Genomic DNA, 14389 nt, shown 5'->3' with positions numbered 1-14389 from the left:
TTTTCCACCTTTTATCAAAGAGCTCAGTGTTGACGGAGCGGAGACAAGAGGGAGGAGCTTTTGTTTGCTTTGTTAGCTTTAGAGTTATTTATCTGTTTTTCTGTTCAACAGGTATTATCTTGTTTTTGTTGCCTTTTTTGAAAAAAATCGCATCATCTCTGTCTGAGCATTGAGGAAGGGATCATCTCCCTCCGTACATAGCTGCTGCTCTCTCCAGCTTATACACAAACACACACACACACAAACACTCACACACACACACCTGCTGTTGCTGAGGATTCCCCAGGAACGCAGTCATGGGCATCTGCGTCACTGTTGTTGCTTGAGGGGATCTGTGCGTCCGTGCAGCTGTTATCTGGAGGTGGCCTCCTCGCTGAACGCTGCAGTAGAACCTGCCTGTTCAGGGTCAAGGAGGCGAGATGTCATCCTACTACCCACGCACCAAGGACCTGACCCGCACCAGAAAGTCCCTGACAGAGTCTCCACCGTCCTCTCCGCCCCCTACAGACAAAAACTACAGAGTAAGAACAGTAGGTTTTACACACTTTTTAGATTTTGAACTAGTGTCACCAATTTACCAGGTTAGATGTGTCTAATTAATTATCTGTAGTTAAAGCTGATTGATATTAGAATCTATAGTCAAGTTACTTTTCCGAATGTTCATCCAAACTTGAAGAAACTCAAAGAAAGTGTTTGATTTTCTTAAGATTTCGATTTTAGAATAAATCTTCTAAGACATGACAGCACAAGCCAAGGGAAGTCATGTCGAAGTTTATTGACACATTTTAAAACAAGCACAGTTAACTGAAGTGCTGAACAGGATTAAAAGACAAACTATAAAAATAATATGAAAATAAAACAAGAGAATAAATAGAAAATACAAAAGGAATGCAACTTTAAACGCCAGTGATACAAGCTCTGTGTGAAGTAGAACTAATACAGTTATTAACTAGATTAACTGCTTTAATATAATATAATATTGATATGAGTCAAATTTAATTACTTTAATTTAAGTCTGTGATTTCAGCATCTTCAATGTGAGAAGCTGCAACTGTTCATGATCTTTCTCAGTATCATAGTCAACATACCAATCATCTGATGTTATTTTCTAGATAAAATAACTTGCAGATTAACTGATCACAGAAACTAATTGTTAGTTTGGTAAATCATTCATCTGTTTGGACAAGTTCTGTTGTGTTTGTATTTAAAGTTAAACAAGCATAATTTCCCCATCTCATAACAAGATTACTATCTGATCCAGGTATTTCCTGTTTTTCGTATTTTCCGTGATTACACTCATTTGATCATCACTGAAATAAGTTGATTAAAAAGGAACAAATACTTTTAAGTTACTCATCAATTTTTAAAAAAAGATAGTATTGGCTCTGAAGAATCTGACCAAACTTTCTGTAAAAGACGTTTGGATATAAACTGTAATTTCCTGTTATTTCTCTCCCTGTGTCTAAGTGGCTTATTCTCCAGGGCGTTGTTTGACTGTTGTGTTTATGTCCGTGCATCAGACTGAGCTGGACTCTGTCACAGACGCTTTTAAAGCGACAGACAGATGCACAAAATATGGAGCCGTGACAGTGACTCCGTCTGTGCTGGGACATCTACAGTAAATGTCATGCAACCCTGCAGACACTGGCGTCCCAGTGCAGCCGCTGAATGCCGCCAGTCTTCTGCTCTTTTCAAGACGTGTCAGTGTCCTTGTGTCTGTGTCTCTGGTGAAGCTCTGGCGTTAATTTGCGGTGATGTCAGCCCAGTTTGAATTGGCAAAGTGTTCATGGGAGAAACAAAGCCGTGCGGAGGGAGGGGAGTCGGATTGATGCAGTATTTTTAGCTCATGTCACAATGTTTTGATGAGAACCTGATCGTCACGGTTCAACACAATGTGTGTTACAGCTGTGAGCAGCAGGAAGAGGTAGAAACATCAACACATGTTACAATGTGAGGTATTTGTACTTTACTCGAGCATTTCTATGCTCTTTTATAATTCTACTCCTACTCTTTTGAGTTCAGAGGGAAATATTCAGCTGCATTTTACAGCTTTAGCTACTTTACATAATAATTTAACAAAACGTGCGTCTCAACATTTCTGGTTTGCAACATTACAGAAATACTTTTCTATGAGTTCAGATAGTTTGTTGGTTGTTTGCAGCTCCATCAAACATCTCAGATTTGTATTTAAAAAAACTATTGAAGCCAAAATAAAACAGTTTTGCAATGGTATAATATAGAAAGCAGTATTTAGAGATTTGTTGTCAGCAGAATATACATTTATATTTTTCTTTCATTTGTACAGTATTAATCTTGCCCTGATCGTCCACATTTATCTCAAGACCCAGCTGCGGCTCAAGAGGTAGAGCATCCACTAACCAGGAAGTCGGTAGTTTGATCCCCTACTCCTTCAATCCACATGCTGAAGTGTCCTTTGGCAAGACACTGAACCCGACCTGGCAGTGGATGAGTGATGTGTGATGGAGAAAGTGCTGCACATAGAGGAACTGTATGAATGTGTGTGTGTTAGTAAATGGGTGAAGAGCAAGTAGAAAAGTGTTGTACATATATAGACAAGTTGGTAGACCATGTACTTGTAGGATTAGATGTAGGTGGAAGAAAAGTATTTTATGGAGAGAGAGAGAGAGAGAGAGAGAGAGAGAGAGAGAGAGAGAGAGAGAGAGAGAGAGAGAGAGAGAGAGAGAGAGAGAGAGAGAGAGGAGGTGCAGAGAGTTTCCTGCTGCAGTCGACCTGTCAGCTCTGAGGTGGAGATGCTGTGACAGAAGAGCGGGGACACAAAGAGACAGAAGTGAGATGAGGGGTAATTGGCTTTTGAAAAGTGCTGTGAACAATTTCATTTATACCTCCGAGCAGTGAGCTCACGCAGGCAGGCTGTGTGTGTGTCTGTGTGTGTGTCTGTGTGTGTGTGCGTGTGTGTGTGTGTGTGTGTACCCCTGACCCTCTGCGCCCTCCCCTGCTGGTGTATATTGTTGGTCCTGGCAAACCATAAAACTGGAGGCAGTTGTGTTCACCGAGCGCCCGTAGTCATGGCATGCACCCGTCCGTCTGATACAGTGTGACACCCTGTTGTCCCCCCCCCCCTCTCTTTCTCTCCTCCTGCATACATGTGCCACTTCTGACTCCCTCTGTTTTTCCCTAACAAGGGAATCCGATTGGTGCGGCTGCCATCAGAAATAGAATTTAAACTATGATTCAGCGTCTGGCTCCGGTTCAACGCGAACAGAAAACATTTCCCGATGCAGGAATACATGGTAGCAGCGCGCACGCCTGACTGTAAAAGGCTCGAGTGAATCCCACGGGCCTCATCAGAAATGTTACTGGAATTAAGTGAGTTAAGAAACTCATTTCACCAATTCCCCTAATCCTTTACTGTGAAATATATTTCTGCATATGAACTAGAAATCTTGAAACGGGTGGTTCATATCCGTGCGAGCGTGATGATTTATTCATAAAGCCAGGGGTCCAATCATCCCGGCTGATTAGCGAATTTCCAGCGAATCTGATGGAGGCGCTGGGAGAGATCAGAGCGAGTGAGAGCTCCTCTTGCCTCCATCCTTGGCCCTTTCTTCGTCTGAGGTCACAGAAGTCTGTTTTTTCCTGGATAGCTCTGCTTAAGCACATGACCACATAAGGACAGGCAGCGCTGGCTCAGTTATGTAAACACTTGCTGAGGAATAGCTCCTCCGACGCTGTGTGAAACATCCCCTAACTCACCCAACGCGAGCACAGGCAGAACTGTTCCTTTTGCACATAAATTGTCCTGGAGCGACGCACATGCTTCTAACGTGTTCTACATCTGCTTCTTGTCTCCGACGGCTCCGACCGCGGCACAAGACGTTCACTGCAGCGGGTTTCCAAACAGAGAGGTTTCTTCTCCAAAGCTCTGAATGTTCGGGGGGTAACGTGAAAGGAGACAACAGCAGATACTGGATCAGTTTGGCCTCAGATATTCTCTCTTTCTTTTACAGTCATGCTCCTCTCATGGGACACGTTTACCACCTTCTGGATATTTTCATGTTTACAGGCTATACTGGAGATCCTGTGTGTTCACCGTGTACTTGAGCACAAGAAGGCAAAGATATAGACAACACCTGCTCCAGGTTTCTGCTCAATAGGTCCATCTTACTGTAAATCTGAATCTGAAAATCTGAAAATCAAAATCTCTAAAGATGGACGACTTGACAACTCTTTAAAAGTGAAGCCAAATCATCTGGGTCACCCCCTGGTGGCTGACTGCAGTACAGGTCATAAACCTAGCCTCCTCTTCCTGGGACCATTTTTTTGACATTGTAATCCAACTCGTTTTTCGGGTATATTTTTTTGAATTACCGGTAGTTATTTTTCGCTATAAAAATTAGGTTAAACGTCCAGATTGACAGCTCAGACTGACTCCCGATTGGTCGAGAGCAGGTGTCAACAGCACCTCGATGTAGAAGCTCCGCCCCCTGGTCACCATTGCGGCAGAATCTTGTAACGTCAAAAGTGCAAGATGGTCGCCCCCGTACCCAGGATAGTTTAGCTTCAAGGGGGAGTGGAGACGTGTCGTCCATCTTTATAAACAGTCTCTGCTGAAAACACAGAAGTTAGAGACACACAACGTCCAAACCTCTTGGTATAAGTTGCTCTCTAACTTTTTAAGATCTCTCAGGTAGCTTACTATATATATATATGTGCCTTGAGATAAGCTATGTTGTGATTTGCCGCTTTACAACTAAAAGTGAACTGAATTAAAATAGCAGCACGTTCAGTCGGCTGTGTGATCGCCACAGGCTCCTGTTGACCGGAGCAGCTCCAGCCTGCCAGCTCTCAGTTTGCAGTGTGAGGTCAGCGGCCGACCCGTCACACCAGAGATACTCAGCTCCTGATGTCATGATGTCATCTGGATGCTGCCGGCATTTGCGCTGCGGCCTCCTATTCCAAAAGATTAACTGGGCTCACCGGGAAAGTTTGACCCGCGTGAACCCTGTCGCCGCGCTGACGGCCTGAGTTGTGTCTCACTTCTGCACTCGCTCACTCCCTCTCTCTCTCCTGCCGGGGCCCTCGGGGGGGGGGCCTCTGAACACACTGCGATAATTCACTTGGAAGTTTTGTTTTTCCTCTTTGTTGTCGCAGGATGGGAAAATATTTCACCGACTGCCAAGCCTCTGTTTGCTCTTATCAAACAAATGAATCTGGATCCATCTCATGCTGTGATCAAGCTAACGTGGTTTTTTTTCTTTCTCTTGTCTTCCAGCATGAAAGACTGTCGAGGTAAGAATCAGACGCTGCTTTTTTATCCTCAATTCCCTGAAATAAATAACTGAATGTCCTGGATTCAGCAGCATGGTTTACAGAGTGTGATGTGTGTCGCCTCCAGATACGACTCCAGTGGAGAGAGTGCGACGGACAGACCACTGGGCCGTACCAGCTCGTACACACGCAGAGAGACCAGACTGGCCTCGCTGGGTAAAGACCCAGACTCCAGCGCCAAAGACTACAAGAAGGTGGTGACTGTTTGATTCAAAGGGTATTAAGCAGGGTCTGTGTTTATAATGCTCCTACAAGGGCAAACAGATGGAGAGATAATTTAACTTTAATGGAGAGATTTTTTCACCCTTGTCTGTGAGTGTTTGTTTTTCGGCCGAATTACACGAGAACTACTGATTTCCTTGAAACTTGGTGGAATTTGGGAAAATGAAGATTGGGGCGGATTCAGGAATTTGTTATTCGCTTTATTTAATGTTGCGAAATTGGGCATTTCCCTGATTTCCTAGTGCGTGCTCAGAGGTGTATAAATAAATAAAAATAAAAATGTAATCAAATAAAAGCAAAACTAAAAGCATCACATTGTTCACATTTTCTACTTGAGTAAATGTAAACAAGTACTTGCCGAGTGCATCTATTCCCTGATGCAGTTGTCTACTCCATCATTATCTCAGTCTCCTTCATTAGTGAGGCTGCTGCTGCTGCTGCTGCAGGAGGCGGGATCTAATTTCCCCTGCCTGCTCTGATTGGATCATTGGACCAACTCCCCTCACATTATTGGTTACTTTGTCAAAAATATTAAAACAACGTGACTGCGTAGTGATAATATGCATTGTAAAAAATGTAGTAGAATAGAAAGTACAAATACAAAATGTGCAGATATATGGTGGAATAAAAGTGAATAAATCTTATATCATGTACAGTACAGATACTTGAAAATGGGTTAGTAAATGTAAATGTACTCAGAGTTCTAATTTATACAGTCGATGGTTATAATTCACGGATAGATTTAAAGGGACCATTGGGCCTTTCTAGTTCATTAGATATTGCAGAATCTTTTTTGCAGACTAAATACATCCTATTATGTAAATACAACTCCTTTTAGCGCTTGTCCTCCATCTTCATTTTCCTCTGTTTTCAGATGTATGCTGAAGCTTTGCACGAGAACGACCGGCTCAAGTCCAGGTTGAACGACAGCAAACAAGAACTGGTCAAGATTCGCTCTCAGCTGGAGAAAGTCACTCAGGTACACATACTGTCAGGTTCAGTCGTCTCCTGTCATTGCTGCCCCATCGTGGGTATTTTCCCACTGGCGTGCAGCAGAAAGGTCACGACTGAATACTTCATGAATCCAAGATATTAACAATAACAGCATCATTCTGACCTGCAGAGGCACGAGAGGATATCAGAGAAGTCTTCGGCACTTGAGTCGGAGAAAAGGGTGAGTTGTCTCTGCAACCTTTTAGCATTTATCAAAGAGGGCCTTGGTCTTGTTCTTTATAATTTAGTTTTGTCTTTAATTATAGAGTGATGCCCTTTTACAGAGCGTTATTTACCTCAGTTGTTTCATCTTCGTTTACAGGAAAAACAAGCACTTGAGAAAAGAGTGTCAGACATGGAGGGGGAGATAAAGGTCAGTCCCTGCAAAAATAAAATGCGTATAATCACCCGGGGTTATGATGGCATCTACATGTCTGTGTTTTGTTTTTTTTGCCCAACAACAATAACAATAACAGTCTTTGAGAGCGCGAACCTCCAGCCAAGTCCCTCTCACTCATGCTAAATGTAGCACATGAAGGGTTTTTACAAAGTAAAACACACACACACACACATATGTATATATATAAATATAAATACTCTCCTGGGTTGTGCTCAGACAGGTGGGTTTGGAGACAAGGAGAAGGAAGGTTAATGCTTTGGGCTCATTACCCACAGTGCTCTGCTGGGCCACTTCCTGCCAGGCTGAGGAGGAGCCTGTGCTGCTGCTCCCCTGCTCCACTTATCCCACTGTTGGGGTGAACATTGTGACCTAGTTCCAGCTGAATACCGAAACCCCGTCCAAGAGCAAAAGACCTGCTTTTGTGAGACATTCCTGCGCCGCGCTGTGTGTTCTCTGCTTCACAAAGCAACACAGGACATCGCAGCAGAGGGATTTCAGGCCTGAGCGCTTAATTCTGTGCAGAGGCAGTAGAGAGGAAAATTACACAACAAGGTTAAAGTTAAATTTTTATGTAAAATCATTGCAACATTGTTATGTTCCTCAAGAGGAGGGAAGTAATGGCAGTGGTGCGTGGAAATATAATTTGCCAGCTCTGAAGAGAACAGTGTGGTTTCGCCAGCAACAGATGTTTGACACCAATGTTGTCGTGGTTCCCTCAGCAGGACGCCCCACTGCGGTTCCGCTGTGGGTACCAGCCCTGAGGGCGGGCTGTTCTCAGGGGAGGGGGGATGGTGAGTGGTCGCTATGACGCTGAGGTGTGATCGACACCTGCCTGTCACCTCACTTGATTCTGTTATCACGTGTGGACATTTTAGGCTCGAATATACCAGAGCTGATCACTTCTCACCTCAGGGAGCTGGAATGTCACAAACCCACAAAGTCACTTGTTCCTGTATCGCACAATACAGATCCGCCACAGGGGGGAGCTGTTCAGTTGATGTTAGATTAGTCGCACACGTGTAAAACCCACGCCACCTGGTGGAAAGGAAAAATAGCAGCAACGCCCATTGACATGCTGTCTTCAAAAAGCAAAACCAAATCACAGATGCTGTCATTTTAACACTCACACTGAAGTGAGAGTTAACTTACAAGTGTTGCTGTTGTGTTCACATCAAATTGCGACGTGGATTTCTCGCACAATGAGATCACATACGAGCTAATTCAAAGGGGGAAATAGATGTGTATCCTCGTGAATATTTACTCCTAATGATCCTGCAGCCAAACTCCTGCGAGAATCATAACGTGATAATATTTGCTTCATATTTGGTGTGAACACAGCGTTGCTACCTTACCTTTGAGACACATAAAGCTGCTGCTGTTACTTTTCCTGCCCATAGGGGGAGCCGCTTGGGTTCTGAACTTCTCAGGTGTGAAACTGCTGGTGTTGTGGCTCTGCATTCAACTGGGTCAAGTTCCGGGTGTTTCACATCCACGGCACCGTTTGTCCTTGTCTTCCCTTTTAAATGTGTGTCCACGTGGTCTTTTCAGGGTTTTATATTATATAAATATTAGAGGAAAAGCTAAATTAGCACAAACAGCTTCTGAAAGTTAATCGATAGCGACTGTGTAGGACAGAGAGCTCCAATTTGAGGGAGCGTAATGAAACTAAAGTGGTCTCACCTCACTCTGCCCTTTCCTCTCCTCTGGCTGAGGGCACCTCTACAGAAACTGTTTTATTCCAGAGGACATTTTATGCATGAACATCTGGGTCTCGAACACAGGCTGGCTTCTTCTTTTAGAAATGTGTTGTGTTGTTGTGAGAAGGGAGCTGGATGTCTGCCTTGATGTCATCCTCTGTCATATTTATGTCTTGTGTCCTCTGTGTGTGTCTGTGTGTGTGTGTGTGTGTGTGTGTGTGTGTGTGTTCTGTGATTTCCACCCAGGAATGGTGTCAAACCACAAACTTTCCTGTTGAGCCACTTTGGGGTTTACCTCAAAGTCAGGACAGGAGTAGTGTGGGTACAGAGGGAGGGAGGAGAGGGAGGAATAATTTCCATCCCTTTGACTTAGAAGCGACTCGGCTCCTGCGTAAAGTCTGAAATCTTAGAGTTTATGAGGATTTCTATGAATTTTAATTCCCTCTCTTCTCCGAATGTTTAAAACAACACTTTAGCTCCTCACCGCTCTCCACACACCGATGATGAGCTAAAACCATAGACTGTTTATACAGATGGACGGCGCATCTCCAATTACTCCCACTGTCCAAAAATGTAGCTAGCCTTTTTTTTATTGCATTAAATAACTAAATAAAATGAGTGAAAATATACAACAGTGTGATAAGTAACTAAAATAACAGAATCTATCTCTGAGAAATGTCATGGTTGGTCCACGTGCCAAAGAGAGGAGGCTGGGTTTGTGACCTATTTTGGAGTCAGCCACCAGGGGGAGATTCACATAATTTGCGATCTGTGATTTTATATAAGAACGACCAAAAATGACAGAAATCACGTTCGAGAAAAATGTATTTAACATGAACTTTGACTTTTTAGTTTGGTCCGTGTCCCATCCGTTAACATGTAGGAGGAAGGGTTGAGACGCATACTGCTTCCATCCACCAGGTGGCGACTGAGATGTTTTGGCTTCACGTTTGCACTTGCATTCATGTCGTCCATCTTTAAATTCAGTCCCTGGGTCAAACCGAAGGAGACCTGGCTTTAAACTTTGCTTTGCTTGTGGCAGCTTCTTCTCTTCCTCCTCAAATCTTCCTGGTTGGGTAAATATTTGTTTCTGTAAGTGCTCTGATACGTGTCTCAGATCCAGATTCTTCTCCCCCCCTTCTTCCCTGTAAACAGTTTCTATGTGAGCTCTCTCTCTTTGCACACGGCCTGCCTCCCTGCACGCTCTCTCTGTCCTCCTCCTCTCTGTATCTCTCTCCTCCTCTGTGCAGACTTTCCCTGCTCTGGCTCAGGTCCACACCTTGCGGAGGGTGAACGAGTGTCTCCTGGCGGAGAACAGAGCCATGCTGCGTGTCCTCGCCCGCCTCTCTGAGACGGCCGCCATGCCGGAGACGGAGGACCTCTGATCCCCCGACACCGCCTGTCCTCCTTTCCTCCCCTTCCTCTCCCTTCCTCAGCCACAAAACTTCTGCACTCCTCTGTCCTTCTGGTGCCTCCACAGCCTCTCGTCCTCTGCTGTGTTCCTCTCAGGCAGGTCCTGCACCCTCCTGATGTTCACACACCTCCAACACTGCATGCATCTTCCCCTGCACTCTTTTAAAAAAACACTATTTTCCTATATGACTATCAGAGCCCTGCTGATCCCCTCCCTTCTCTACAACGTCTCTCATAAGCCCCCTTTGAAGTGTATTTTTACCCACGTTCATTCTGCACGGGGCTTCCCATGACATGATCACTGCATTATTTTGGTAAAGTACACATCAACAGTAGCTCGGCTGCATGGAGAATAAATGCATGTTATGATAGTTACCGGTGTGGAAACAGTGAAATAAATACAGGCAGGTCCTGTGTAATGTGCTGTGTAATCAATGCAGAGTTGTTTGCCAAGAAAACAGCCTCTGTGGTCAATCTTCCATAGGAAATGAAATGTGTGAGATCATTAGACTCACAATGAAGTCGTGTAGAACACAGACACAGGGATGGGACTCCTGTTGTTTCTCTGTGGATTTAAGATTTGTTTGTTTTTTACCGTCAGGGAAGCAACAAATAAAATATTTGTATCTGTCTATCTATCTATCTATCTATCTATCTATCTATCTATCTATCTATCTATCTATCTATCTATCTATCTATCTATCTATCTATCTATCTATCTATCTATCTATCTATCTATCTATCTATCTATCTATCTATCTATCTATCTATCTATCTATCTATCTATCTATCTATCTATCTATCTATCTATCTATCTATCTATCTATCTATCTATCTATCTATCTATATGTCTATATTTCTATCTATCTATCTATCTATCTATCTATCTATCTATCTATCTATCTATCTATCTATCTATCTATCTATCTATCTATCTATCTATCTATCTATCTATCTATCTATCTATCTATCTATCTATCTATCTATCTATCTATCTATCTATCTATCTATCTATCTATCTATCTATCTATCTATCTATCTATCTATCTATCTATCTATCTATCCATCCATCCATCCCTCTATCCATCTATCTATCTATCTATCTATCTATCTATCTATCTATCTATCTATCTATCTATCTATCTATCTATCTATCTATCTATCTATCTATCTATCTATCTATCTATCTATCTATCTATCTATCTATCTATCTATCTATCTATCTATCTATCTATCTATCTATCTATCTATCTATCTATCTATCTATCTATCTATCTATCTATCTATCTATCTATCTATCTATCTATCTACCTATCTATCTATCTATCTATCTATCTATCTATCTATCTATCTATCTATCTATCTATCTATCTATCTATCTATCTATCTATCTATCTATCTATCTATCTATCTATCTATCTATCTATCTATCTATCTATCTATCTATCTATCTATCTATCTATTTATCTTTAGAGGTACTGTATAGTGCTAGAATGAAAGAAAGTGAAAAGATGCTTTTCAAAAATGTCGAATTATTCCTTTAACAGCATCAGGACGTTTTCTGAGCTGAATGTTTCGATAATCATTTTTTCCCTCACCTAATAAAAGGTTACAAAGAAAATGAGAGGTGATTTCCCACAGGTTCTGAACGTGTCGGTGCCTTCGCTCGTTTCCTTTGTTTCTTCTTCTACGTGTCACATCAGAGCAGCGGGTTAGAACTTTGACAAATACGACGGTTATTTTTAGTCGTTGCTCCTCGTGAGAGACGAGACCTAGTTTTTGGAGGTTTGACCCTTTCTCAGCTTCCCTCTTTTTGACTTCATTCTCTTTCACTTCTCATCCGTCAAAGTCACGTCTCACTTGCATGATCAGCTGCTGCAGAGCATGTCCTCATTGCCTGGCCTCCAACTCCACTGAGAAAAAACTTTGAGACCAACTTGTTTTTTAGTAGTGATCCAAGTTATTTGATGAACAGCCTCATTGTACCTGAGGCTTTAAATCAGAAAACTTTCTCTCCACAAACTACTGAAACCTAGACTGTGCAGTGTATCTTTGAAGTTTTAACGGTTTCCTGATATCACTTCTCTCCCTCTGCTCTCCCAGATCTTAACAGAGCTCAAGTCAGACAACCAGAGGCTAAAGGATGAGAACGGGGCGCTCATCCGAGTCATCAGCAAACTGTCGAAATGAAATGATATGTGAGGCCCTATGTTCTCTGTGTGTGGACACTCCGACCCTGAAACAGCAGTTTCATTTTCCCCAGATATCACCAGTCGTGACTCCTCTCTGAGTTATGGTGGATAATGGTGATTGGCCATCTTGGCTGCAGAAATAAATTCCCACTGGCGACTGGTGAAGTTCTAAAAGGTGTTTAGAAGTTTTAAGACATGTTTCACAATGTACGCTGGAGTTACAATCATTGTTTCTACTTCATTATTTAGTGCCGTTTTTGCCATATATTCATATTTCATATTAATCAAATAGGGACCAGTAGAACTAGGTTGTTTCATACCTTGTTGAAACAAGTCCAGGGGTTTGCATGAAGGATTTGCATCTAATATAAAGTCACGTTTTTTGTCACATCCTGCACTGCAGAAGTTTTTTAACGTTGTCTTATTTATAAACGGAGAGAGAGAAACCAATTATATCATTGATTTTATTTGTTAATTACTCCAGTTATCAGCTACGTTAGTTTATTGAGGGCACGAAAGAAAAAAACAATTGATCAACCGCAAATTATATCGAGAAATGTTTATCATTAGAACAAGATGTTTTCAAGGAATTACGACAGAAAATGTGTCACGCGATAAAACATTTATCATCACAACCATGAAATATATTTACTGCATTAAATGTCTTATATTGAAACACAGTTATATGTCATGTTATAACATTACAACATTTAATGTTATAACATGAAGCCTGTTTGATTCAGTTCTTCTTCACGTTCGGTTGAGATACGATGAGACTCGGCTGATATTGTTTCTTGTTTTGGGAAAAAATCTTTATATCATTCAAAATATTTTACCAAATGGGTAAAATGAACTGACCAAGGAGCTTCTGTTCCAGCAGATAATTTAAGTGTTGGTGCTGCAGATGCAATTTCTGCGATACAATTTCGATTTTCTCTTTGAAGGATAAAATCTTTAATCTCTAAGATACCGTGTCAGAAATCCAAACAGCTGAAATCTTTGGAATCCTCTGTTTTCACTTCTCACTGAAGTGTTTAAACTGTAAAACTTTCCTTTAGAAACCTTTTAATACATCATCAGAGCAACAGCAGCCAGCTCTGTTAATCACAATCCGTTATTTAACAAGGCTTGTTTTTAAGAAACGTGCCTGAGATGCACTTTGTACAGAAATGACAGAGGCATCACTGGTATCACCTTCAGAATATTATATATGTTTTTTTAGTATGATCGATTATTTTCCAATCTCTGTGTCGCAGCTATTTGTGGTTTCAGAAGCTGTTTTTTCATGTGCTTCATAGAGGATCTTTTTATTTTTACATTTTCCAGTTAAATAATAATGATTATCAAATCCTCAGAATGGCTACACAGAAGAAACTGAGTACTATATTATGTTTTGTAACAGAGATATATTTATTTATTTATGTGTCTCTTAGTTTTGATCTTCATATGTTGTTTCTGTCAAAGGAATAAACCCGATCTGGTTGAGCCGGTAATAAAAACACTAAGATCAACATCATCCACCGGGAGATAAAACACTACCGACATTTTAGATTCCATAACTCTGTCTAATATTCAATATCGAGCACAATCCAAAGCTTTGGGAATTCTATTTAAAAAACCATCACTTGACTTTTGGCAAAACTGGGTTGTGAAATTGAGAGAAAACTCAAGTGAAATTGATTATTGACTGTTTGAGTCGCCGGTTTATAAGATACACCAAACTACATCTTATATAATATATTACACCAACAGCTTTTGTTGTGCTCTGTTTAGAAGCTTGATTAATTGTATTATTCAATATATGGGCTCCTTCAATGACTTTGTTGACAGCAATATAATATCTATATGAAAACAATTAATTTATATATATATATATACCCAAATAAATACAAGTCTGAGTAAGACACTGCCTGTTCTTTAACCTGAATAAGGATAAACTCGAAATTAGCAAAAATCAAATGAAGACATGTGAAGTACTTCAATCTCACGAGCTGAGTTTGAATGTTTCTGTGTTCTAGGACATAATGAAGATATGATGAATAATCAGTAATAATCCGTTAATGCTCTGTACCACGTAAATGACAATATGATTGAAATACTCTATTAGTAACATATGTAAACATCATGATTAAAATGTTTATCCTGAATAAGGCCAATAGTCT

At 41.3% G+C, this 14389-nt stretch overlaps 1 protein-coding gene across 1 annotated transcript in view; it reads left to right on the top strand.

Moving 5' to 3' along the window:
* The window catches only part of LOC133005520 (protein phosphatase 1 regulatory subunit 12B-like), a 12489-nt gene extending 33 nt beyond the window's left edge, over positions 1-12456 (top strand). Inside the window, exons 1-7 of the mRNA XM_061075225.1 lie at positions 1-521; positions 5255-5271; positions 5378-5504; positions 6407-6511; positions 6656-6706; positions 6848-6898; positions 12139-12456. The exon at positions 1-521 is cut by the window's left edge and continues 33 nt beyond it. Coding sequence (XP_060931208.1) covers positions 420-521; positions 5255-5271; positions 5378-5504; positions 6407-6511; positions 6656-6706; positions 6848-6898; positions 12139-12225 — 540 coding nt within the window. The 5' untranslated portion in view covers positions 1-419 and the 3' untranslated portion in view covers positions 12226-12456. The remainder of the gene's footprint in view (positions 522-5254; positions 5272-5377; positions 5505-6406; positions 6512-6655; positions 6707-6847; positions 6899-12138) is intronic.
* Positions 12457-14389: the final 1933 nt, after the last annotated feature.

The sequence above is a fragment of the Limanda limanda genome, chromosome 7 (genome assembly GCF_963576545.1).
Source record: "Limanda limanda chromosome 7, fLimLim1.1, whole genome shotgun sequence".
Classification (NCBI taxonomy): Eukaryota; Metazoa; Chordata; class Actinopteri; order Pleuronectiformes; family Pleuronectidae; genus Limanda; species Limanda limanda.
Note: the sequence above shows the minus strand (reverse complement) of the source record. Positions and strands in the feature narration are given on the sequence as shown.